Genomic DNA, 22,363 nt, shown 5'->3' on the forward strand with positions numbered 1-22,363 from the left:
CAGCCCATCTAGTGTCAGCCCATCTAGTGTCAGACCGTCTAGTGTCAGCCCGTCTAATGTCAGCCCATCCAGTGTCAGCCCATCTAGTGTCAGTCCATTCAGTGTCATCCCATCTAGTGTCAGCCCATCTAGTGTCAGCCCATCCAGTGTCAGCCCATCTAGTGTCAGCCCATTCCGTGTCAGCCCATTCCGTGTCAGCCCATCTAGTGTCAGCCCATCTAGTGTCATCCAGTCTAGTGTCAGCCCATCTAGTGTCAGCCCATCTAGTGTCATTCAGTCTAGTGTCAGCCCATCTAGTGTCAGCCCGTCTAGTGTCAGCCCATCTAGTGTCAGCCCATCTAGTGTCAGCCCATCTAGTGTCAGCCCATCTAGTGTCAGACCGTCTAGTGTCAGCCCGTCTAGTGTCAGCCCGTCTAGTGTCAGCCCGTCTAGTGTCAGCCCGTCTAGTGTCATCCAGTCTAGTGTCAGCCCATCTAGTGTCAGCCCATCTAGTGTCAGCCCGTCTAGTGTCATCCAGTCTAGTGTCATCCAGTCTAGTGTCATCCAGTCTAGTGTCATCCAGTCTAGTATCAGCCCGTCTAGTGTCAGCCCGTCTAGTGTCAGCCCGTCTAGTGTCAGCCCATGCAGTATCAGCCCGTCTAGTGTCAGCCCATCCAGTGTCAGCCCATCCAGTGTCAGCCCATCTAGTGTCAGCCCATCTAGTGTCAGCCCATCTAGTATCAGCACATCTGGTTTCAACTCTTTCAGTGTCAGCCCGTCTAGTGTCAGCCCATCTATTGTCAGCCCATCTAGTGTCAGCCCATCTAATGTCAGCCCATCTAATGTCAGCCAATTCATTTTCAGCCCATCTAGTGTCAGTCCATCTAGTGTCAGTCCATCTAGTGTCAGTACATCTAGTGTCAGCCCATCTAGTGTCAGCCCATCTAGTGTCAGCCCATCTAGTGTCAGCCCATCTAGTGTCAGCCCATCTAGTGTCAGCCCATCTAGTGTCAGCCCATCTAGTGTCAGCACATCTTGTTTCAACTCTTTCAGTGTCAGACCATCTATTGTCAGCCCATCTAGTGTCAGCCCATCTAGTGTCAGCCCATCTAGTGTCAGCCCATCTAGTGTCAGCACATCTGGTTTCAAGCCTTTCAGTGTCAGCCCATCTAGTGTCAGCCCATCTAGTGTCAGCCCATCTAGTGTCAGCCCATCTAGTATCAGCACATCTGGTTTCAACTCTTTCAGTGTCAGCCCGTCTAGTGTCAGCCCATCTATTGTCAGCCCATCTAGTGTCAGCCCATCTAATCTCAGCCCATTCCGTGTCAGCCCATCCAGTCTCAGCCCTTCTAGTGTCAGCCCATCTAGTGTCAGCCCATCTAGTGTCAGTCCATCCAGTGTCAGCCCATCTAGTGTCAGCCCATCGAGTGTCAGCCCATCCAGTGTCATCCCATCTAGTCTCAGCCCATCTACTATCAGCCCATCCGTTGTCAGCCCATCTAGTGTCATCCCATCCAGTCTCTGCCCCTCTAGTACCATGACCTGATGAAGAGGTCACTGAGTGACTGAGAAATTAGTGAATCCATCAACAACACAAAGGACTGGCCATTCATTTTAAGTGCCTAATTTGGCTGATTGTCACAGTATTGAAGTCCTTGATTCAGGCGCATACTCTCAAACATGTTAAGTGTAATTTCAAGTTCCCCAGTGCTCTGCACCAAAAAGCAATTAGATTGTAAATGATCCCATGTTAGTTTGATCCCATGTTAATGTGTCTCCACTTTTGTGGATTGGGTTGATCAGTCCTTGGTTCCAGACATTGGAGAAGATGCCTGAACTGAGGATTATATTTAAGAGTTTAAGTTTAGCCAATTGGAATTTGTGGTCTGTATAGTTTATCATTTCCTTTAGGAAACCATAAACACCAGAGGCCTATTTGGGTTGGAGGGATTTTAGTTAATTCAATGTATGTCATGTACTGTCATGTTGTCTTGTCTCTGTCCTTTCCCTTCACCCTGTCTCCCTCTGCTGGTCGTGTTAGGTTACCTTTTCTCCCCCGCTTTCCCCCAGCTGTCCCTTGTCTCCTCTAACTACCCATTCACCCCGTTCCCCACCTGTTCCCTTTTTTCCCTCTGATTAGGTCCCTATATCTCTCTCTGTTTCTGCTCCTGTCCTTGTCGGATTCTTGTTTGTTTGTGTCATTCATGCCTGAACCAGACTGTCGTCATGTTTGCTGTAACCTTGTCCTGTCCTGTCGGAATCTGCCGGTCCATCTGAGCCTACCTATGTTTGGTAATTAAAGAAGCTCTGTTTAAGTTGATTCGCTTTTGGGTCCTCATTCACGCACCGTAACAGAAGAATCCGACCAAGAATGGACCCAGCGACTTCGGATCCTCTCCACTCAGCCGTCGAGATCCAGGGAGCGATGCTAGGCAGACACAAGCAGGAATTGTCTGCTGCTCGACATGCCGTTGAGACCCTGGCCACCCAAGTCTCCAACCTCACAGAACAGGTTCACCATCTCCGCCTCGATCCACCGGCCACTTCCAGGGCTTTCGAATCTCCGGAGCCCAGAATCAATAACCCGCCGTGTTACTCTGGGGAGCCCACTGAATGCCGCTCGTTCCTCACCCAGTGTGATATTGTGTTTTCTCTCCAGCCCAACACTTACTCCAGGAGCACTGCTCGTGTCGCCTACGTCATATCTCTCCTTATTGGACGGGCTCGTGAGTGGGGCACGGCAATCTGGGAGGCAAGGGCTGAGTGTACTAACCAGTATCAAGACTTTAAAGAGGAGATGATACGGGTTTTTGATCGATCTGTTTTTGGGGAGGAGGCTTCCAGGGCCCTGTCTTCCCTATGTCAAGGCAATCGATCCATTACAGACTACTCTATTGAGTTTCGCACTCTTGCTGTCTCCAGTGGCTGGAACGAGCCGGCCTTGCTCGCTCGTCTTCTGGAGGGTTTCCGCGCAGAGGTAAAGGATGAGATTCTCTCCCGGGAGGTTCCTTCCAGCGTGGATTCCTTGATTGAACTCGCTATTCGCATTGAGCGACGGGTTGATCTTCGTCACCGAGCTCGTGGAAAGGAGCTCGCGCTCTCCGTCGCCTCCCTCTCCGCATCACTACCATCTTCCTCTGCCGGCTCGGGTGCTGAGCCCATGCAGCTGGGAGGTATCCGCATCTCGACTGAGGAGAGGGAACGGAGAATCACCAACCGCCTCTGTCTCTATTGCGGTTCCGCTGGTCATTTTGTCACTTCATGTCCAGTAAAAGGCCAGAGCTCGTCAGTAAGCGGAGGGCTACTGGTGAGCGCTACTACTCCTGTCTCTCCTTCAAGATCCTGCACTACCTTGTCGGTCCATCTACGCTGGACCGGTTCGTCAGCTTCCTGCAGTGCCTTAATAGACTCTGGGGCGGAGGGCTGTTTTATGGACGAGACCTGGGCTCGGGAACATGACATTCCTCTCAGACAGTTAAAGGAGCCCACGGCCTTGTTCGCCCTGGATGGTAGTCCTCTCCCCAGGATTCAGCGTGAGACGCTACCTTTAACCCTCACTGTTTCTGGTAATCATAGTGAAACCATTTCTTTTTTAATTTTTCGTTCACCTTTTACACCTGTTGTTTTGGGCCATCCCTGGCTAGTTTGTCATAATCCTTCCATTAATTGGTCTAGTAATTCTATCCTCTCCTGGAACGTCTCTTGTCATGTGAAATGTTTAATGTCTGCTATCCCTCCTGTTTCCTCTGTCTCTTCTTCACAGGAGGAGCCTGGTGATTTGACAGGGGTGCCGGAGGAATATCACGATCTGCGCACGGTGTTCAGTCGGTCCAGGGCCACCTCTCTTCCTCCACACCGGTCGTATGATTGTAGTATTGATCTCCTTCCGGGAACCACCCCCCCCCCGGGGTAGACTATACTCTCTGTCGGCTCCCGAACGTAAGGCTCTCGAAGATTATTTGTCTGTAGCTCTTGACGCCGGTACCATAGTCCCCTCCTCCTCTCCCGCCGGAGCGGGGTTTTTTTTTGTCAAGAAGAAGGACGGGTCTCTGCGCCCCTGCATAGATTATCGAGGGCTGAATGACATAACAGTGAAGAATCGTTATCCGCTTCCTCTTATGTCTTCAGCCTTCGAGATCCTGCAGGGAGCCAGGTTTTTCACTAAGTTGGACCTTCGTAACGCTTACCATCTCGTGCGCATCAGGGAGGGGGACGAGTGGAAGACGGCGTTTAACACTCCGTTAGGGCACTTTGAATACCGGGTTCTTCCTTTCGGCCTCGCTAACGCTCCAGCTGTCTTTCAGGCATTAGTCAATGATGTCCTGAGAGACATGCTGAACATCTTTGTTTTCGTTTACCTTGACGATATCCTGATTTTTTCACCGTCACTCCAGATTCATGTTCAGCACGTTCGACGTGTCCTCCAGCGCCTTTTAGAGAATTGTCTTTTTGTGAAGGCTGAGAAGTGCACTTTTCATGCCTCCTCCGTCACATTTCTCGGTTCTGTTATTTCCGCTGAGGGCATTAAGATGGATCCCGCTAAGGTCCAAGCTGTCATTGATTGGCCCGTCCCTAAGTCACGCGTCGAGCTGCAGCGCTTTCTCGGCTTCGCGAACTTCTATCGTCGTTTCATCCGTAATTTCGGTCAGGTGGCAGCTCCTCTCACAGCCCTTACTTCTGTCAAGACGTGCTTTAAGTGGTCCGTTTCCGCCCAGGGAGCTTTTGATCTCCTCAAGAATCGTTTTACATCCGCTCCTATCCTTGTTACACCTGACGTCTCTAGACAGTTCGTTGTCGAGGTTGACGCGTCAGAGGTGGGAGTGGGAGCCATCCTTTCTCAGCGCTCCCTCTCTGACGACAAGGTCCACCCATGCGCGTATTTTTCTCATCGCCTGTCGCCGTCGGAACGTAACTATGATGTGGGTAACCGCGAACTGCTCGCCATCCGGTTAGCCCTAGGCGAATGGCGACAGTGGTTGGAGGGGGCGACCGTTCCTTTTGTCGTTTGGACTGACCATAGGAACCTTGAGTACATCCGTTCTGCCAAACGACTTAATGCGCGTCAGGCGCGTTGGGCGCTGTTTTTCGCTCGTTTCGAGTTCGTGATTTCTTATCGTCCGGGCTCTAAGAACACCAAGCCTGATGCTTTGTCTCGTCTCTTCAGTTCTTCAGTAGCCTCCACTGACCCCGAGGGGATTCTCCCTGAGGGGCGTGTTGTCGGGTTGACTGTCTGGGGAATTGAGAGGCAGGTAAAGCAAGCACTCACTCAAACTCCGTCGCCGCGCGCTTGTCCTAGGAACCTTCTTTTCGTTCCCGTTCCTACTCGTCTGGCCGTTCTTCAGTGGGCTCACTCTGCCAAGTTAGCCGGCCACCCTGGCGTTCGGGGTACGCTTGCTTCCATTCGCCAGCGTTTCTGGTGGCCCACCCGGGAGCATGACACGCGTCGTTTCGTGGCTGCTTGTTCGGTCTGCGCGCAGACTAAGTCCGGTAACTCTCCTCCTGCCGGCCGTCTCAGGCCGCTTCCTATTCCCTCTCGACCGTGGTCTCACATCGCCTTAGATTTTGTCACCGGACTGCCTTCGTCAGCGGGGAAGACTGTTATTCTTACGGTTGTCGATAGGTTCTCTAAGGCGGCTCATTTCATTCCCCTTGCTAAGCTTCCTTCTGCTAAAGAGACGGCACAAATCATCATCGAGAATGTTTTCAGAATTCATGGCCTTCCGTCAGACGTCGTTTCGGACAGAGGTCCGCAATTCACGTCTCAATTTTGGAGGGAGTTTTGCCGTTTGATTGGGGCTTCCGTCAGTCTCTCTTCCGGCTTTCACCCCCAGTCTAACGGTCAAGCAGAACGGGCCAATCAGACTATTGGTCGCATCTTACGCAGTCTTTCTTTTCGCAACCCTGCGTCTTGGTCAGAACAGCTCCCCTGGGCAGAATACGCCCACAACTCGCTTCCTTCGTCTGCGACCGGGCTATCTCCTTTTCAGAGTGGCCTCGGGTACCAGCCTCCGTTGTTCTCATCTCAGTTCGCCGAGTCCAGCGTCCCCTCCGCTCAGGCTTTTGTCCAACGTTGCGAGCGCACCTGGAAGAGGGTCAGGTCTGCACTTTGCCGTTATAGGGCGCAGACTGTGAGAGCTGCTAATAAGCGTAGAACTAAGAGCCCTAGATATTGTCGCGGTCAGAGAGTTTGGCTCTCCACTCAGAACCTTCCCCTTAAGACGGCTTCTCGCAAGTTGACCCCGCGGTTCATTGGTCCATTCCGTATCTCTCAGGTCATTAATCCTGTCGCAGTGCGACTTCTTCTTCCGCGATATCTTCGTCGCGTCCACCCGGTCTTCCATGTCTCCTGTGTTAAGCCCGTTCTTCGCGCCCCCGCTCGTCTTCCCCCCCCCCCCCCCCCATCCTTGTCGAGGGCGCACCTATCTACAGGGTCCGTAAAATCTTGGACATGCGTCCTCGGGGCCGTGGTCATCAGTACCTAGTTGACTGGGAGGGGTACGGTCCTGAGGAGAGGAGTTGGGTTCCCTCTCGGGACGTGCTGGACCGTGCGCTGATTGATGATTTCCTCCGTTGCCGCCAGGTTTCCTCCTCGAGTGCGCCAGGAGGCGCTCGGTGAGTGGGGGGGTACTGTCATGTTGTCTTGTCTCTGTCCTTTCCCTTCACCCTGTCTCCCTCTGCTGGTCGTGTTAGGTTACCTTTTCTCCCCCGCTTTCCCCCAGCTGTCCCTTGTCTCCTCTAACTACCCATTCACCCCGTTCCCCACCTGTTCCCTTTTTTCCCTCTGATTAGGTCCCTATATCTCTCTCTGTTTCTGCTCCTGTCCTTGTCGGATTCTTGTTTGTTTGTGTCATTCATGCCTGAACCAGACTGTCGTCATGTTTGCTGTAACCTTGTCCTGTCCTGTCGGAATCTGCCGGTCCATCTGAGCCTACCTATGTTTGGTAATTAAAGAAGCTCTGTTTAAGTTGATTCGCTTTTGGGTCCTCATTCACGCACCGTAACAGAAGAATCCGACCAAGAACCGTAACAAGAACCGCACCGTAACAATGTAATTGTAGAATCCAGTACATTCTGATTTGCAATTGACCATGTATATATGTATATATATATATATATATATATTTTTTTTTTTTCTGCTGTTTGTTCATTGTTTTACAGTGCCTTGTGAAAGTATTCACTCCTTTGGCATTTTTCCTATTTTGTTGCCTTAAGACCTGGAAATAAAATATATTTTGGGGGGGTTTGTATCATTTGATTTACACAACATGCTTAACACTTTTAAGATGCAAAATATGTTTTATTGTGAAACAACCAAGAAATAAGACCAAAAAAAATGAAAACTTTGAGAGTGCATAACTATTCATCCCCCCAAAGTCAAAACTTTGTAGAGACACCTTTTTCAGAAATTGCAGCTGCAAGTCTCTTGGGATATGTCTCTATAAGCTTGGCACATCTAGCCACTGGGATTTTTTTCCATTCTTCAAGTCAAAATTGCTAAAGCATCATCAAGTTAGATGTGTTCTTACTGGTGAACAGCAATCTTTAAGTCATACCACAGATTCTCAATTGGATTGAGGTCTGGGCTTTGACTAGGCCATTCCAAGACGTTTAAATGTTTCCCCTTAATGGAGTGTTTCTTCAGCAGTATGCTTAGGGTAATTGTCCTACTGGAAGATGAAATTCCGTCCCAGTCTCAAATCTCAGGAAGACTGAAACTCAAGAATGTCCCTGTATTTAGCACCATCCACCATTCCTTCAAATCTGACCAGTTTACCAGTTCCTGCCGATGAAAACCATTGGTGTTCTTGGGGTGAGCAAGGTGTTGGTTTTGTGCAAGACATAGCATTTTCCTTTATGGACAAAAAACTATATTTTAGTCGTATCTGACCAGAGTACCTTCCTCCATATGTTTAGGGAGTCTCCCACATGACATTTGGCGAACACTAAACGTGTTTGCGTATTTTTTTCTTTAAGCAATGGCTTTTTTTCTGGCAACTCTACCGTAAAGCCCAGCTCTGTGGAGTGTATGGCTTAAAGTGGTCCTATTGACAGATACTACAATTTTTAATAATGGATTTAATGATGTTCCGTAGGATGTTCAAAGTTTCTGATATTTTTTTATAACCCAACCCTGATCTGTACTTCTCCAGAACTTTGTTGCTGACCTGTTTGGAGAGCTCCTTGGTGCCACTTGCTTGGTGATGCCCCTTGCTTAGTGGTGTTGCAGACTTTGGGCCCATTCAGAAGAGGTGGATATATACTGAGATCATGTGACAGATCATGTGACACTTAGATTGCACACAGGTAGACTTTATTTAATTAATTATGTGACTTCTGAAGGTAATTGGTTGCACCAGATCATATTTAGGGGCTTCGTAGAAAAGTGTGTGAATACACATACACCACCTTTCCATTTTTTAAATATTTATTTTTTAGTTATAGTTATTTTTTACATTTAACTTCACCAATTTAGACTATTTTGTGTATGTCCATTACATGAAATTAAATTACAGGTTGTAATGCAACAAAATAGGAAAAACGCCAAGGGGGATGAATACTTTTGCAAGGCATTGTATAAAATCAAATCAAATTTATTCATAAAGCCCTTCGTACATCAGCTGATATCTCACAGTGTGGTACAGAAACCCAGCCTAAAACCACAAACAGCAAGCAATGCAGGTGTAGAAGCACGGTGGCTAGGAAAAACTCCCTAGAAAGGCCAGAACCCAGGAAAAAACCTAGAGATGAACCAGGCTATGAGGGGTCTGGCTGTGCCGGGTGGACATTATAACAGAACATGGCCAAGATGTATTGCCAAAAAGATTGGAGAAGTGGTTTATCCAAAATGTTTTTTTGTTTTGGATAGATAACTCTGTGTTTTCGCCAGTTAACAACAGACTCATACATTTCCTTAGTGAAAACAATGTACTGAGCAAATGTCAAATTGGCACTTTCCCAAATTACCATATGACAGACCACATATTCACCCTTCATGCCTTAATTGAGAAACAAACCAAAACAAAGTCTTCTCTTCCTTTGTTGATTTCAATAAAGCTTTTGACTCAATTTGGCATGAGGGTCTGCTATACAAATTGATGAAAGCGGTGTTGGGGGAAAAGCCTATGACAGTATGAAATCCATGTACACAAACAACAAGTGTGCAACTAAAATTGGCAAAAAACACACATTTCTTTTCACAGGGCCGTGGGGTGAGACATGGATAAAGCTTGAGCCAAACCCTCTTGAACATATATATCATCGAATTGGCGAGGACACTAGAAAAGTCTGCAGCACCCGGCCTCACCCTACCAGAATCTGAAGTCAAATGTCTACTGACAATCTGGTGCGTCTGTCCCCAACCTAGGAGGGCCTACAGCAGCACCTAGGTCTTCTGCACAGATTCTGTCAGACCTGGGCCCTGACAGTAAATCTCAGTAAGACAAAAATAATGGTGTTCCAAAAAAAGGTAAAGTTGCCAGGACCACAAATACAAATTCCATCTAGACACTGTTGCCCTAGAGCACACACACCTACCTCGGCCTAAACGTCAGCAACACAGGTAACTTCCACAATGCTGTGAATAATCAGAGAGACAAGGCAAGAAGGGCCTTCTACGCCATAAAAAATAAAATAAAATTTGACATCCCAATTATGATCTGGCTAAAAATAATTGAGTTAGTTATAGAACCCATTGCCCTTTAAGGCTGTGAGGACTGGGGTCCGCTCACCAACCAGGAATTCAGAAAATGGGACAAACACCAAATTGAGACTCTGCAAAAACATCCTCTGTGTACAACATAAAACACCAAATAATACCCGCTATTTACCAAAATCCAGAAAATAGCCTTTAAATTCTACAACCAACTAAAAGGAATTGATTCCCAAACCTTGCATAACAAAGCCATCATCTACAAAGAGATTAACCTAGAGAAGAGTCCCCTAAGCAAGCTTGTCTTGGGTCTCTGTTCACAGACACAAACAGACTCCACAGAGCCCCAGGACAGGAACAGCAACTCAATTAGACCCAACCAAATCATGAGAAAACAAAAAGATAATTACGTGACACAATGGAAATAATTGACCAAAAAACAAAGCAAACTGGAATGCTATCTGGCCCTAAACAGAGAATACACAGTGGCAGAATACCTGACCACTGTGACTGACCCAAAATTAAGGAAAGCTTTGACTATGTACAGACTCAGTGAGCATAGCCTTGCTATTGAGAGAGGCTGTCATAGGCAGACCTGGTTCTCAAGAGAAAACAGACTATTTTGGACACTGCCCACAAAATGAGGTTGAAACTGAGCTGCACTTCCTAACCTCCTGCCAAATGTATGACCATGTTAGAGACTCGTATTTCCCTCAGAATACACAGAACCAAAAATAATTTGAAAACAAATCCAATCTTGATATACTCCCATATCTACTGGGTGAAATACCACAGTGTGCAATCACAGCAGCAAGATTTGTGGCCCGTTGCCATGAGAAAAGGGCAACCAGTGAAGAACAAACACCATTGTAAATACAACCTATATTTATGTTTATTTATTTTCCCTTTTCTACTGTAACTATTTGCACATCATTACAACACTCTATATGATATTGACATAATATGACATTTGAAGTGTCCTTTTTATTTTGGAACTTCTGTGAATGTAATGTTTACTGTTCATTTTTTAAAGTTAATTTCACTTTCTATTTCACTTGCTTTTGCAATGTAAACATATGTTTCCCGTGCCAATACATCCCTTTGAATTGAATTGAGAGAGAAAGCGAGAGAGAGGGAGAGAGAGAGAGGGAGAGAGAGAGAGGGAGAGAGAGAGAGAGAGGGAGAGAGGTAGAGAGAGAGAGAAAGCGAGAGAGAGAGGGAGAGAGAGAGAGAGAGAGAGCAAATAAAGTGATTTCACTCCTGTTCCCACCAGAGTCCAAGTCTGTGTTGAAGTAATGAGGACACATGGAGCATTTAATGTGAGTGATACTGACAGGCCTCCGAGACGATGAGGCCACACTGCTCCACTCATTGTGTTTCTGTGTGTGTGGCGAGCGAGAGAGCGAGAGAGCGAGAGAGCGAGAGAGCGAGAGAGAGATATGGTAGAGAGAGAGATGGTAGAGAGAGAGATGGTAGAGAGAGAGAGAGATGGTAGAGAGAGAGATGGTAGAGAGAGAGATGGTAGAGAGCGGGATGGTAGAGAGAGAGACAGTAGAGAGAGAGATGGTAGAGAGAGATGGTAGAGAGAGAGATGGTAGAGAGAGAGATGGTAGAGAGAGAGAGAGATGGTAGAGAGAGAGATGGTAGAGAGAGAGATGGTAGAGAGACATGGTAGAGAGAGAGATTGTAGAGAGAGACGGTAGAGAGAGAGACGGTAGAGAGAGAGATGGTAGAGAGAGAGATGGTAGAGAGAGATGGTAGAGAGAGAGATGGTAGAGAGAGAGATGGTAGAGAGAGATGGTAGAGAGAGAGAAGGTAGAGAGAGAGATGGTAGAGAGAGAGATGGTAGAGAGAGAGATGGTAGAGAGAGAGATGCCAGAGCATGCCGCTTGCAATGCTAGACTTGTGGGTTAGATACCCAACGGGAGACCAGTACAAAAAAAGTATGAAAATGTATGCACTCACTAATGTAGAAGAAAGTGAGAAATTTATTTTTAAAAGGGACACTGCACTGTTACTGTACTCAACACAGGAAGAAAACAAGGAGACGTCACATGCGAAATGAGATGTTTCCAATGGGGTTACTGGTATATTCTACAGCATTTTTCCTTGTGTTGGCAGGGAGTGTTGGCAGCTGTAGCTGTAAGATACATTTCTACCAGTAGTCACAGGCTCATTTGCCCAAGTCTTGGTAAACATTCTTGATCATTCCACTATTGCCATAGTCATACTGATACTTGTCAAACCATTTCATATAAGAGCACAACTTTAGTAAGTAAGGCAGATGGAGGGAGGGAGGGAGGAAGGAAGGAAGGAAAGGAAGGAAAGGAAGGAAGGAAGGAAGGAAGGAAGGAAGGAAGGAAGGAAGGAAGGAAGGAAGGAAGGAAGGAAGGAAAACCAAGAGTACTCTGACAGCTCTTCCTACCTCTAAATAAACCAACTGTTGAGGCATCACGAACAGTCCTGAGAAGCGATAGCTCCATTGCAAAACCCAGGGAGCCTGATGTCGATTCCAATTCAATGTCCATCTTCATTCAATCACAAAACAGCTGGAGAGCTAAGTTGGGTTAAATCAGAATTCCACTCCAAAGAACTGCTTATGGTCCCTAAAGCAAAGTCGGAAGTCCTTATATCACAGCCTGGCCTGATACATGGGTTGATAGAGAAGAGGGAGAAGACAGCCTAACACAGGGCCTTCTGGAAATGTGAAAGATGACTTGTAACTCAGTGGATACTGAACGTTGGCGACACAATACAATATCTATCATATTATAGTATCTGTAACACCAAGCATTCTGGAAGTTGATGAGGCAATACCATATATATGATATTATAGTATCTGTAACACCAAGCATTCTGGAAGTTGATGAGGCAATACCATATATATGATATTATAGTATCTGTAACACCAAGCATTCTGGAAGTTGATGAGGCAATACCATATATATGATATTATAGTATCTGTAACACCAAGCATTCTGGAAGTTGATGAGGCAATACCATATATATGATATTATAGTATCTGTAACACCAAGCATTCTGGAAGTTGATGAGGCAATACCATATATATGATATTATAGTATCTGTAACACCAAGCATTCTGGAAGTTGATGAGGCAATACCATATATATGATATTATAGTATCTGTAACACCAAGCATTCTGGAAGTTGATGAGGCAATACCATATATTTGATATTATAGTATCTGTAACACCAAGCATTCTGGAAGTTGATGAGGCAATACCATATATATGATATTATAGTATCTGTAACACCAAGCATTCTGGAAGTTGATGAGGCAATACCATATATATGATATTATAGTATATGTAACACCAAGCATTCTGGAAGTTGATGAGGCAATACCATATATATGATATTATAGTATATGTAACACCAAGCATTCTGGAAGTTGATGAGGCAATACCATATATATGATATTATAGTATCTGTAACACCAAGCATTCTGGAAGTTGATGAGGCAATACCATATATATGATATTATAGTATCTGTAACACCAAGCATTCTGGAAGTTGATGAGGCAATACCATATATATGATATTATAGTATATGTAACACCAAGCATTCTGGAAGTTGATGAGGCAATACCATATATATGATATTATAGTATCTGTAACACCAAGCATTCTGGAAGTTGATGAGGCAATACCATATATATGATATTATAGTATCTGTAACACCAAGCATTCTGGAAGTTGATGAGGCAATACCATATATATGATATTATAGTATATGTAACACCAAGCATTCTGGAAGTTGATGAGGCAATACCATATATATGATATTATAGTATCTGTAACACCAAGCATTCTGGAAGTTGATGAGGCAATACCATATATATGATATTATAGTATATGTAACACCAAGCATTCTGGAAGTTGATGAGGCAATACCATATATATGATATTATAGTATATGTAACACCAAGCATTCTGGAAGTTGATGAGGCAATACCATATATATGATATTATAGTATCTGTAACACCAAGCATTCTGGAAGTTGATGAGGCAATACCATATATATGATATTATAGTATATGTAACACCAAGCATTCTGGAAGTTGATGAGGCAATACCATATATATGATATTATAGTATATGTAAAGTTGACTAGACAAAAAAATATATTATATTACACTCTTAGAAAAAAGGTTTGCAAAAGGGTTCTACGACTGTCCCCACAGGAGCACCCATTTTGGTTCCAGGGAAGGGTTCTACATGGAACCCAAAAAGGTTCTACCTGGAACCAAAAAGGGGTTATTCAAAGGGTTGTCTTAGGGAGACAGCCAAAGAACCTTTTTATTTTCTAGATAGCAGCTTATTTTCTAAGAGTGTACAGTATCACTAAAACTAAGCATTCTGACATATTGCATTCATCAGGGTGATCCTCGAAGAGATGCTGGAGATCATTCACAGTTCCTGTCTGATAGGCACAGTTTACACAGGCAGCACATTTTGATATTTGGCAAACTAATTGGTCTTTCGAGCAACTAGATCAGATCGTTTTTCCAATAACTGGGCAAAAGATCAGAAAACGGCTGCATGTGTAAACACAGCCTAATAGGCCTGCTGCCAAAAGGCCTTTATTGTGCCTTAATTGCAAACATAGTGTAGCGACTGTAACCCAACAATTAGCAACTTTGACAAGAGGTCTGGATCTCATGGTGTAACGGTTAAGTTATTGGTTAGGTTTGATAGTCACTGTGCTTGTAGTCTAATGACAATGGAGAATTTACAAGCTTGAAGTAGCTGAAAGAGAAACAGTATAGTGAGAACAGAAGGAGCAGAACTGGTGTTGACGCTGTACTCCAGGGTGGTCTCTGGGAAGGAGCTCAGCAGCGTGTGGTCCAGTGAGGTTGGGGTAAGTTAACAACTTCTCATGTGCATGTATGGTGTGTTTACCACACAGGTAAACCTACAATTGCATGCACAGGTCGCAGCACAGGTGAAACCATGCAGGTGTATGTGTGTGTGTGGGGGGGGGGGGGGGGGGGGACGCAGCACGGGTGAAACCATGCAGGTGTGTGGGGGGGTCCATACCTCCTGGGAAGTGTTCATTGATAGACCAGTTGTCCACCTGGAGTGTGGCGTTACCCCCGTTTCTGGTAAAGCGTACCACATGGTACAGCCCGTCATTCACTGGTGTGCTATTCTCTCTCACGCTGATGTCCATTGTGCCGATGTTAAACGTCACACCAATCTTCCCTTGTTCCTAGAAGAAAAAACAAAATCATAAATTTAGTGTTTTAAAAAAATATATATTTCGGAAACTATTTTTCCCGTGATGGACTTTTTGTTGTTGTTGATACATGACTTTTTGTCGTAGTGCATAAATTGTTTTGTTTAAAAAAACTCCAATCTTTTTGCTAAAAACGAGGTAATCGAATGAATAAATGCAAAAAGTGTATAACTTTATTGCTTAGAGTCTGTGGGAATGCCACTGGAAGAATCAAAGAAAAGCTAAGGAATTCAAGGTTTAATTCTCTAGCTCTCTTCGTTTATTATTCAGTCCTTGAATAATCCATTATATTAACCTTAAAGGCCCCCTTCTGCTGGATAACACACACACACACACACACACACACACACACACACACACACACACACACACACACACACACACACACACACACACACACACACACACAGTATATATATACCTGCAAAAATCAATGGTGTTGAATAAGCCAGAGTAAACAGAGATAAGCTAGATTAATGAGCAGTGAAGGCTCACAGAGTCACATGTTGGAAGAGAACAGATGTCAACGGGCAGGTGACCAATTCCACCTCCTCACTCCAAACCAACCTGTGATCGTCAACCAACCAGGGAGCAACCTGACTCTGTAGTGGCTAATGGGTAGAACTAAATGTCACCATCTGGATATAGAAGAATGACTGGTTCTATGGCATCCCCTTTGCATTTTTGCCAATCCGAAAGAATCTGATCCACACCACATTCAATATGTCAAGATCAGTCAATTATCTGCAATTCTGGTGATACTGATAATAACATTCCAAAATGTTACAAAATGACACACTAACGCTATAATCAGCATCAAATGAAATTGTATTTGTCACATGTGTAAACTAACAGTGAAACGCTTACCTACGGGCCCTTCCCAACAATGCAGAGAGAAACATAGAGAATTAATAGAAAATAGACAATAATTAACACATGGAACAAATACACATTGAGTAACAATAACATGGCTATACACACAGGTGGAGGTACCAGGTCGATGTGCAGGGAGTACCAGGTAATACCATGGCTATACACACGGGTGGAGGTACCAGGTCAATGTGCAGGGATACGAGGTAATACCATGGCTAACACGGGTGGAGGTACCAGGTAATACCATGGCTATACACACGGGTGGAGGTACCAGGTCGATGTGTAGGGAGTACCAGGTAATACCATGGCTATACACACGGGAGGAGGTACCGAGTCGATGTGCAGGGATACAAGGTAATAACATGACTATATACAGGGATTTCCAGGTAATACCATGGCTATACACACGAGTGGAGATACCGAGTCGATGTGCAGGGATACGAGGTAATAACATGGCTATATACAGGGAGTACCAGGTAATAACATGGCTATATACAGGGAGTACCAGGTAATAACATGGCTATATACAGGGTGTACCAGGTAATAACATGGCTATATACAGGGTGTACCAGGTAATAACATGGCTATATACAGGGTGTACCAGGTAATAACATGGCTATATACAGGGTGTACCAGGTAATAACATGGCTATATACAGGAAGTACCAGGTAACACCATGGCTATACACACGGGTGGAGGTACCGAGTCGATGTTGCAGGGATACGAGGTAATAACATGGCTATACACACGGGTGGAGATACCGAGTCTATGTGCAGGGATATGAGGTAATAACATGGTTATATACAGGGTGTACCAGGTAATAACATGGCTATATACAAGGATTACCAGGTAATAACATGGCTATATACAGGGAGTACCATGTAATAACATGGCTATATACAGGGAGTACCAGGTAATAACATGGCTATAAACAAGGATTACCAGGTAATAACATGAGCTTCTCTCAACCTGCTGTTACTTCCCTCATACTTCCTCTAGCTTCTCTCAACCTGTTGTTACTTCCCTCATACTTCCTCGAGCTTCTCTCAACCTGTTGTTACTTCCCTCATACTTCCTCTGTAGTTAATCAAAGCTGGAATCACCTCCTCATCTGTATACAGATCATAGTCTATGGCCAGATGATAAATAGTACGGAGGCAGATGTGTCGTGCATTCATCACCGCTGATCAGAGAAAGGCCTGGGCGGAATCTAGGCCAGGGCTCTGAAGTTCATTTAGAAGACATCGGACAGGAAGTAGAAGATGCTGCACAGCATTACCACAGTTGTTTGTTTGTTTGTAATAACTGTCGGACTGAGATTGATTAAGGAATAATTCTATATAATAACTTATTTGAAATAATGCACATTTTCTAACTTTTGTTCGCTATCTCTTTGAAGATACAGGTTTTTGTAAGGGATCTGAATTTTAAATGCAAATGTAACTTCGAACTGGATGTATTTCTGTGTAACTTCCTGTTCATGTATTTAAACTGAGGGGAACATATGGAGTTCTTAGATAACACACATGACGAAACCGGGTGGAAACACAGAAAAATACATTTAGTCGGATCTTTTTCCCTGCTCTTTATGAAATCAAAAGCGATTCAGTGTATTTTTACTTTCTGATCATAGGCTTTCCTCTCGCTGGTTTCAACATTTTAGTAACATCAAAGAGCATGGTTTAAATACCACCCACACGTTTACACCCGCAAGCAAATGTTACCGTTTTGCACACAGCTTTCATTTAGTCTGAATCCTTCCCTCCTCTCTCATAGTACTAAATGTTAAAGTGATTCTCATTCAATAAAACATTCAGAAATGGGTTTAATCTATAAAGTCACGGAAGCTTCAATTCTCCAAAATATTTTATTCCCAAAATAGGTTGAAAATGTGTTGTTTCCAAAACAGTCAGATATCTAATTGCGATGATAGTGATGATATGATAGTGATTAGCTTATTGAAACGCCTCCTCATTGAATTGTTCACTGTGAATATCCTTAATTTATTTTTTTTTAAACCCATAATTAGCTGTGAAATATGGGCAGGCTTCAAGGAGCATCAGGGGACTCCTTTAGAACAGTGAATGAAACCAAAGGCAACACTCCATCACCATAGCCTCTGAGATATTCTCCTAATGGAGCTGCCATTTAACGCGCCTGACTCCGCGGCAAGATAAAGACAGGCGTATAACAGTGATCCATATCCTTTGGAGCGTGGCAGTGTGCTGGAGCACTGAACACACAGGGATGGCAGGGCGATTCCATGGTATCACCTGCACAAATTGATAAGTGTTTAAGAAATGAACAAGGCGCTCTGTGAGAGAATGGCGTGTAAAACTGCTGATAACATAATGGGAGGTTTGTCTGTAGAGATGAGAGCCGAGAGGGAAAATAAAGCAGAGATGACAAGTGTTTCATCGATGAAAGGCTGGGGTTAGCTAGAAGTCAACGAACAATAACAACAGACGGTTTGTTCTTCAATAGCGGCACAAACAATTTTCCGGCAAAGAGTGGAAACGTTTTTGCAAAGTTTGGCCACATTACAATAACGAAGTTGATTATACCGTGGTGTGATTATGAAAATATATTTTTCACAGTAATTAAGGGTCTGTCAACATCTTGCGTTGGGTATAAGGAAATTTGATGACATTAGTTCGTAATGGCAGTTACTCTGCCCCAAGCCCACTGTGTTATTGATCGTTTCAACACACAGGAGACACCGTGTACAAGGACAAAGTGGTGTCTCAACTGACGTATGATGCAAGACGAGGCACTGCCATAACAGGTAATAACAGTTTAGTGTAAAACAGACCTGTTGTGGAGGTCTTAGCAAGAAACATTCATACAAGCAATTGTCTCTAATGGATTGATTTATTATTCGCTTTAAAAAACAAATTTGACAAGAATTTTGAACAATTATCAACAAAATGTGAAAGCCAAAAGGTATAAAACCCTAGTCTTTTCACAAAGGGGATTTAACTAATGCTACAACATTGAGACATGTAAGGTTGGTAGTTTGGTGTTCAGACAGAGAGAGGTATTTTCAGGATCAAGCTCTAGCCCAGTGGTGACAGAATCATTTTTTACCAAAGAGGAGCCTTATTATTAACAAAATCAAAATGACCAAAAAATAGCATTTAACTCACCTCAACAGTATGTGTACCTATTTAGGTGTTCATGCATTATGCATGTTGGAAGCACGAGTGGGAGCCACAATTACGGGCTTATACTAGGTATTAGGGGTTTAACCTAGGTATTAGGGGTTTAATCTTGTTATTAGGCATTTAATCTAGGTATTAGGGGCTTAATCTAGGTATTTGGGGTTTAATCAAAGTATTAGGGGTTTCATCTAGGTATTAGGTAAACAATGGATGAGTAAAGATTTATAAATGTTTTAATAACATCTGCAAAGCTATATACAGGTGGTACAGAGTCAATGTGCGGGGGCACCGGTTAGTCGGGCTATTTGAGGTAATATGAGATTAGTTAAAGTGACTATGCATAGATGATAAACTGGGAGTTGCAGCTGTATAAAAGAAGGGTTGGCGGGCGAGGGGTTCCGAGTGGCGCAGCGGTCTATGGTAATGCATCTCAGTGCTAGAGGCATCACTACAGACACCCTCAGTTGAATCCAGGCTGTATCACAACCGACCGTGATTGGGAGTCCCCGGGTTTGGCCAGTGTAGGTCGTCATTGTAAATAAGAATGTGTTCTTAAAGGTTACATGTGTTTGAATACGGCCTGTTCTACGATCATGTGTTTGAATAGGGCAGACTGTGGCTCATGTAATTTATCTTCAGAGAATCTGTGAAGAAATGTTATTACTTAAAATAAATTGACAATAAACTGAAGATCTCGTACAACGTTGTGTACTACTCCCTTCACAGAACAGCGCAAACTGTCTCTAACCGGAAATGAAAGAGTAGTGGGAGGCCCCGGTGCACAACTGAGCAAGAGGACAAGTACATTAGAGGGTCTACTTTGAGAAACAGAGCTGGCAGCTTCATTAAACGATATCCGCAAAACACCAGTCTCAACTTCAACAGTGAAGAAGCGACTCCAGGATGCTGGCTTTCCAGGAGTCCCTCTGTCCAGTATCTATGTCCTTTTGCCACATCTTACTATTTTTATTTTTATTGGCCAGTCTGAGATATGGCTTTTTCTTTGCAACTCTGTAAATTAAGTTTTTCTGTTTTTTTTTTGTTTTTTTTTACATCTGCAAAAATGTAAAAAAAAAAAAAAACGGTTTGTTTTTGCTTTGACACTATGGGGTATCGTGTGTAGATCGTTGAGGATTTATTTTCTTATCTCATTCATTTTAGAATAAGGCTGTAACTTAACAAAATGTGGAAAAAGTCAAAGGGTGTGAATACTTTCTTAAGGCATGTGTGGTAGCCAACTAAACTTTTCTCCACGATTTACAGTGGAGTTTAGTCGGCTACCTGCAGGCCCATTGTATTTACAGTGCCTTGCGAAAGTATTCGGCCCCCTTGAACTTTGCGACCTTTTGCCACATTTCAGGCTTCAAACATAAAGATATAAAACTGTATTTTTTTGTGAAGAATCAACAACAAGTGGGACACAATCATGAAGTGGAACGACATTTATTGGATATTTCAAACTTTTTTAACAAATCAAAAACTGAAAAATTGGGCGTGCAAAATTATTCAGCCCCCTTGAGTTAATACTTTGTAGCGCCACCTTTTGCTGCGATTACAGCTGTAAGTCGCTTGGGGTATGTCTCTATCAGTTTTGCACATCGAGAGACTGACATTTTTTCCCATTGCTCCTTGCAAAACAGCTCGAGCTCAGTGAGGTTGGATGGAGAGCATTTGTGAACAGCAGTTTTCAGTTCTTTCCACAGATTCTCGATTGGATTCAGGTCTGGACTTTGACTTGGCCATTCTAACACCTGGATATGTTTATTTTTGAACCATTCCATTGTAGATTTTGCTTTATGTTTTGGATCATTGTCTTGTTGGAAGACAAATCTCCGTCCCAGTCTCAGGTCTTTTGCAGACTCCATCAGGTTTTCTTCCAGAATGGTCCTGTATTTGGCTCCATCCATCTTCCCATCAATTTTAACCATCTTCCCTGTCCCTGCTGAAGAAAAGCAGGCCCAAACCATGATGCTGCCACCACCATGTTTGACAGTGGGGATGGTGTGTTCAGCTGTGTTGCTTTTACACCAAACATAACGTTTTGCATTGTTGCCAAAAAGTTCAATTTTGGTTTCATCTGACCAGAGCACCTTCTTCCACATGTTTGGTGTGTCTCCCAGGTGGCTTGTGGCAAACTTTAAACAACACTTTTTATGGATATCTTTAAGAAATGGCTTTATTCTTGCCACTCTTCCATAAAGGCCAGATTTGTGCAATGTATGACTGATTGTTGTCCTATGGACAGAGTCTCCCACCTCAGCTGTAGATCTCGGCAGTTCATCCAGAATGATCATGGGCCTCTTGGCTGCATATCTGATCAGTCTTCTCCTTGTATGAGCTGAAAGTTTAGAGGGACGGCCAGGTCTTGGTAGATTTGCAGTGGTCTGATACTCCTTCCATTTCAATATTATCGCTTGCACAGTGCTCCTTGGGATGTTTAAAGCTTGGGAAATCTTTTTGTATCCAAATCCGGCTTTAAACTTCTTCACAACAGTATCTCGGACCTGCCTGGTGTGTTCCTTGTTCTTCATGATGCTCTCTGCGCTTTTGACGGACCTCTGAGACTATCACAGTGCAGGTGCATTTATACGGAGACTTGATTACACACAGGTGTATTGTATTTATCATCATTAGTCATTTAGGTCAACATTGGATCATTCAGAGATCCTCACTGAACTTCTGGAGAGAGTGCTGCACTGAAAGTGAAGGGGCTGAATAATTTTGCACGCCCAATTTTTCAGATTTTGATTTGTTAAAAAAGTTTGAAATATCCAATAAATGTCGTTCCACTTCATGATTGTGTCCCTCTTGTTGTTGATTCTTCACAAAAAAATACAGTTTTATATCTTTATGTTTGAAGCCTGAAATGTGGCAAAAGGTCGCAAAGTTCAAGGGGGCCGAATACTTTCGCAAGGCACTGTATCTGTTAATGCAGTCACCTCGGTTTTAATTTTAAGCATCTTTTAATCCTTTGCTTGTATGTCACAATTGCAAATACAAAAACGTTGTATTTGTCGGCACCTTCGTTTTTAACTTCGTCACAGAGACAGATAAACATCTTGATGCTAGTTTTAGTGGAGATCCGCTAGGGGAAAAACACATCTAACAACACACCAAGCTTTTCTAGGAGTGGTGTGAGGCAGTTGGTAAAATATCAACCACTCTTCCATTTATATTGTAACCGAACTTAACATATAATACTAAATGGAGTACCACAGATTTACGTGCAGAGTAATATGAATTGCCCTGAGACCTCGTTGGGAGAGAAAACAAAATGGATGGGTCTGAACATTAACTGGAATCTGAGAAAAGGTTACTAGTCAGGAGAAGGTCAGCTAAATGTATCATTAAAATAAGATAGAATAAGAGAAGGAGAAAGAGAGAGGGACGAAGAAAGAGAGAGAGCATGAGAAAGAGAGAAAATTAGAGAGAGAGAAATA

General features: G+C 43.8%; 1 protein-coding gene across 3 annotated transcripts in view; it reads right to left on the bottom strand.

Moving 5' to 3' along the window:
• The window catches only part of LOC110505895 (neurexin-3a-like), a 614,746-nt gene that overhangs the window by 80,678 nt on the left and 511,705 nt on the right, over positions 1–22,363 (bottom strand). For all 3 annotated transcript variants that reach the window (XM_036963045.1, XM_036963047.1, XM_036963046.1), the window contains one exon: positions 14,691–14,862. In XM_036963045.1, coding sequence (XP_036818940.1) covers positions 14,691–14,862 — 172 coding nt within the window. The remainder of the gene's footprint in view (positions 1–14,690; positions 14,863–22,363) is intronic.

This window comes from Oncorhynchus mykiss, chromosome 25 (assembly GCF_013265735.2).
Source record: "Oncorhynchus mykiss isolate Arlee chromosome 25, USDA_OmykA_1.1, whole genome shotgun sequence".
In the NCBI taxonomy this organism is placed as follows: domain Eukaryota; kingdom Metazoa; phylum Chordata; class Actinopteri; order Salmoniformes; family Salmonidae; genus Oncorhynchus; species Oncorhynchus mykiss.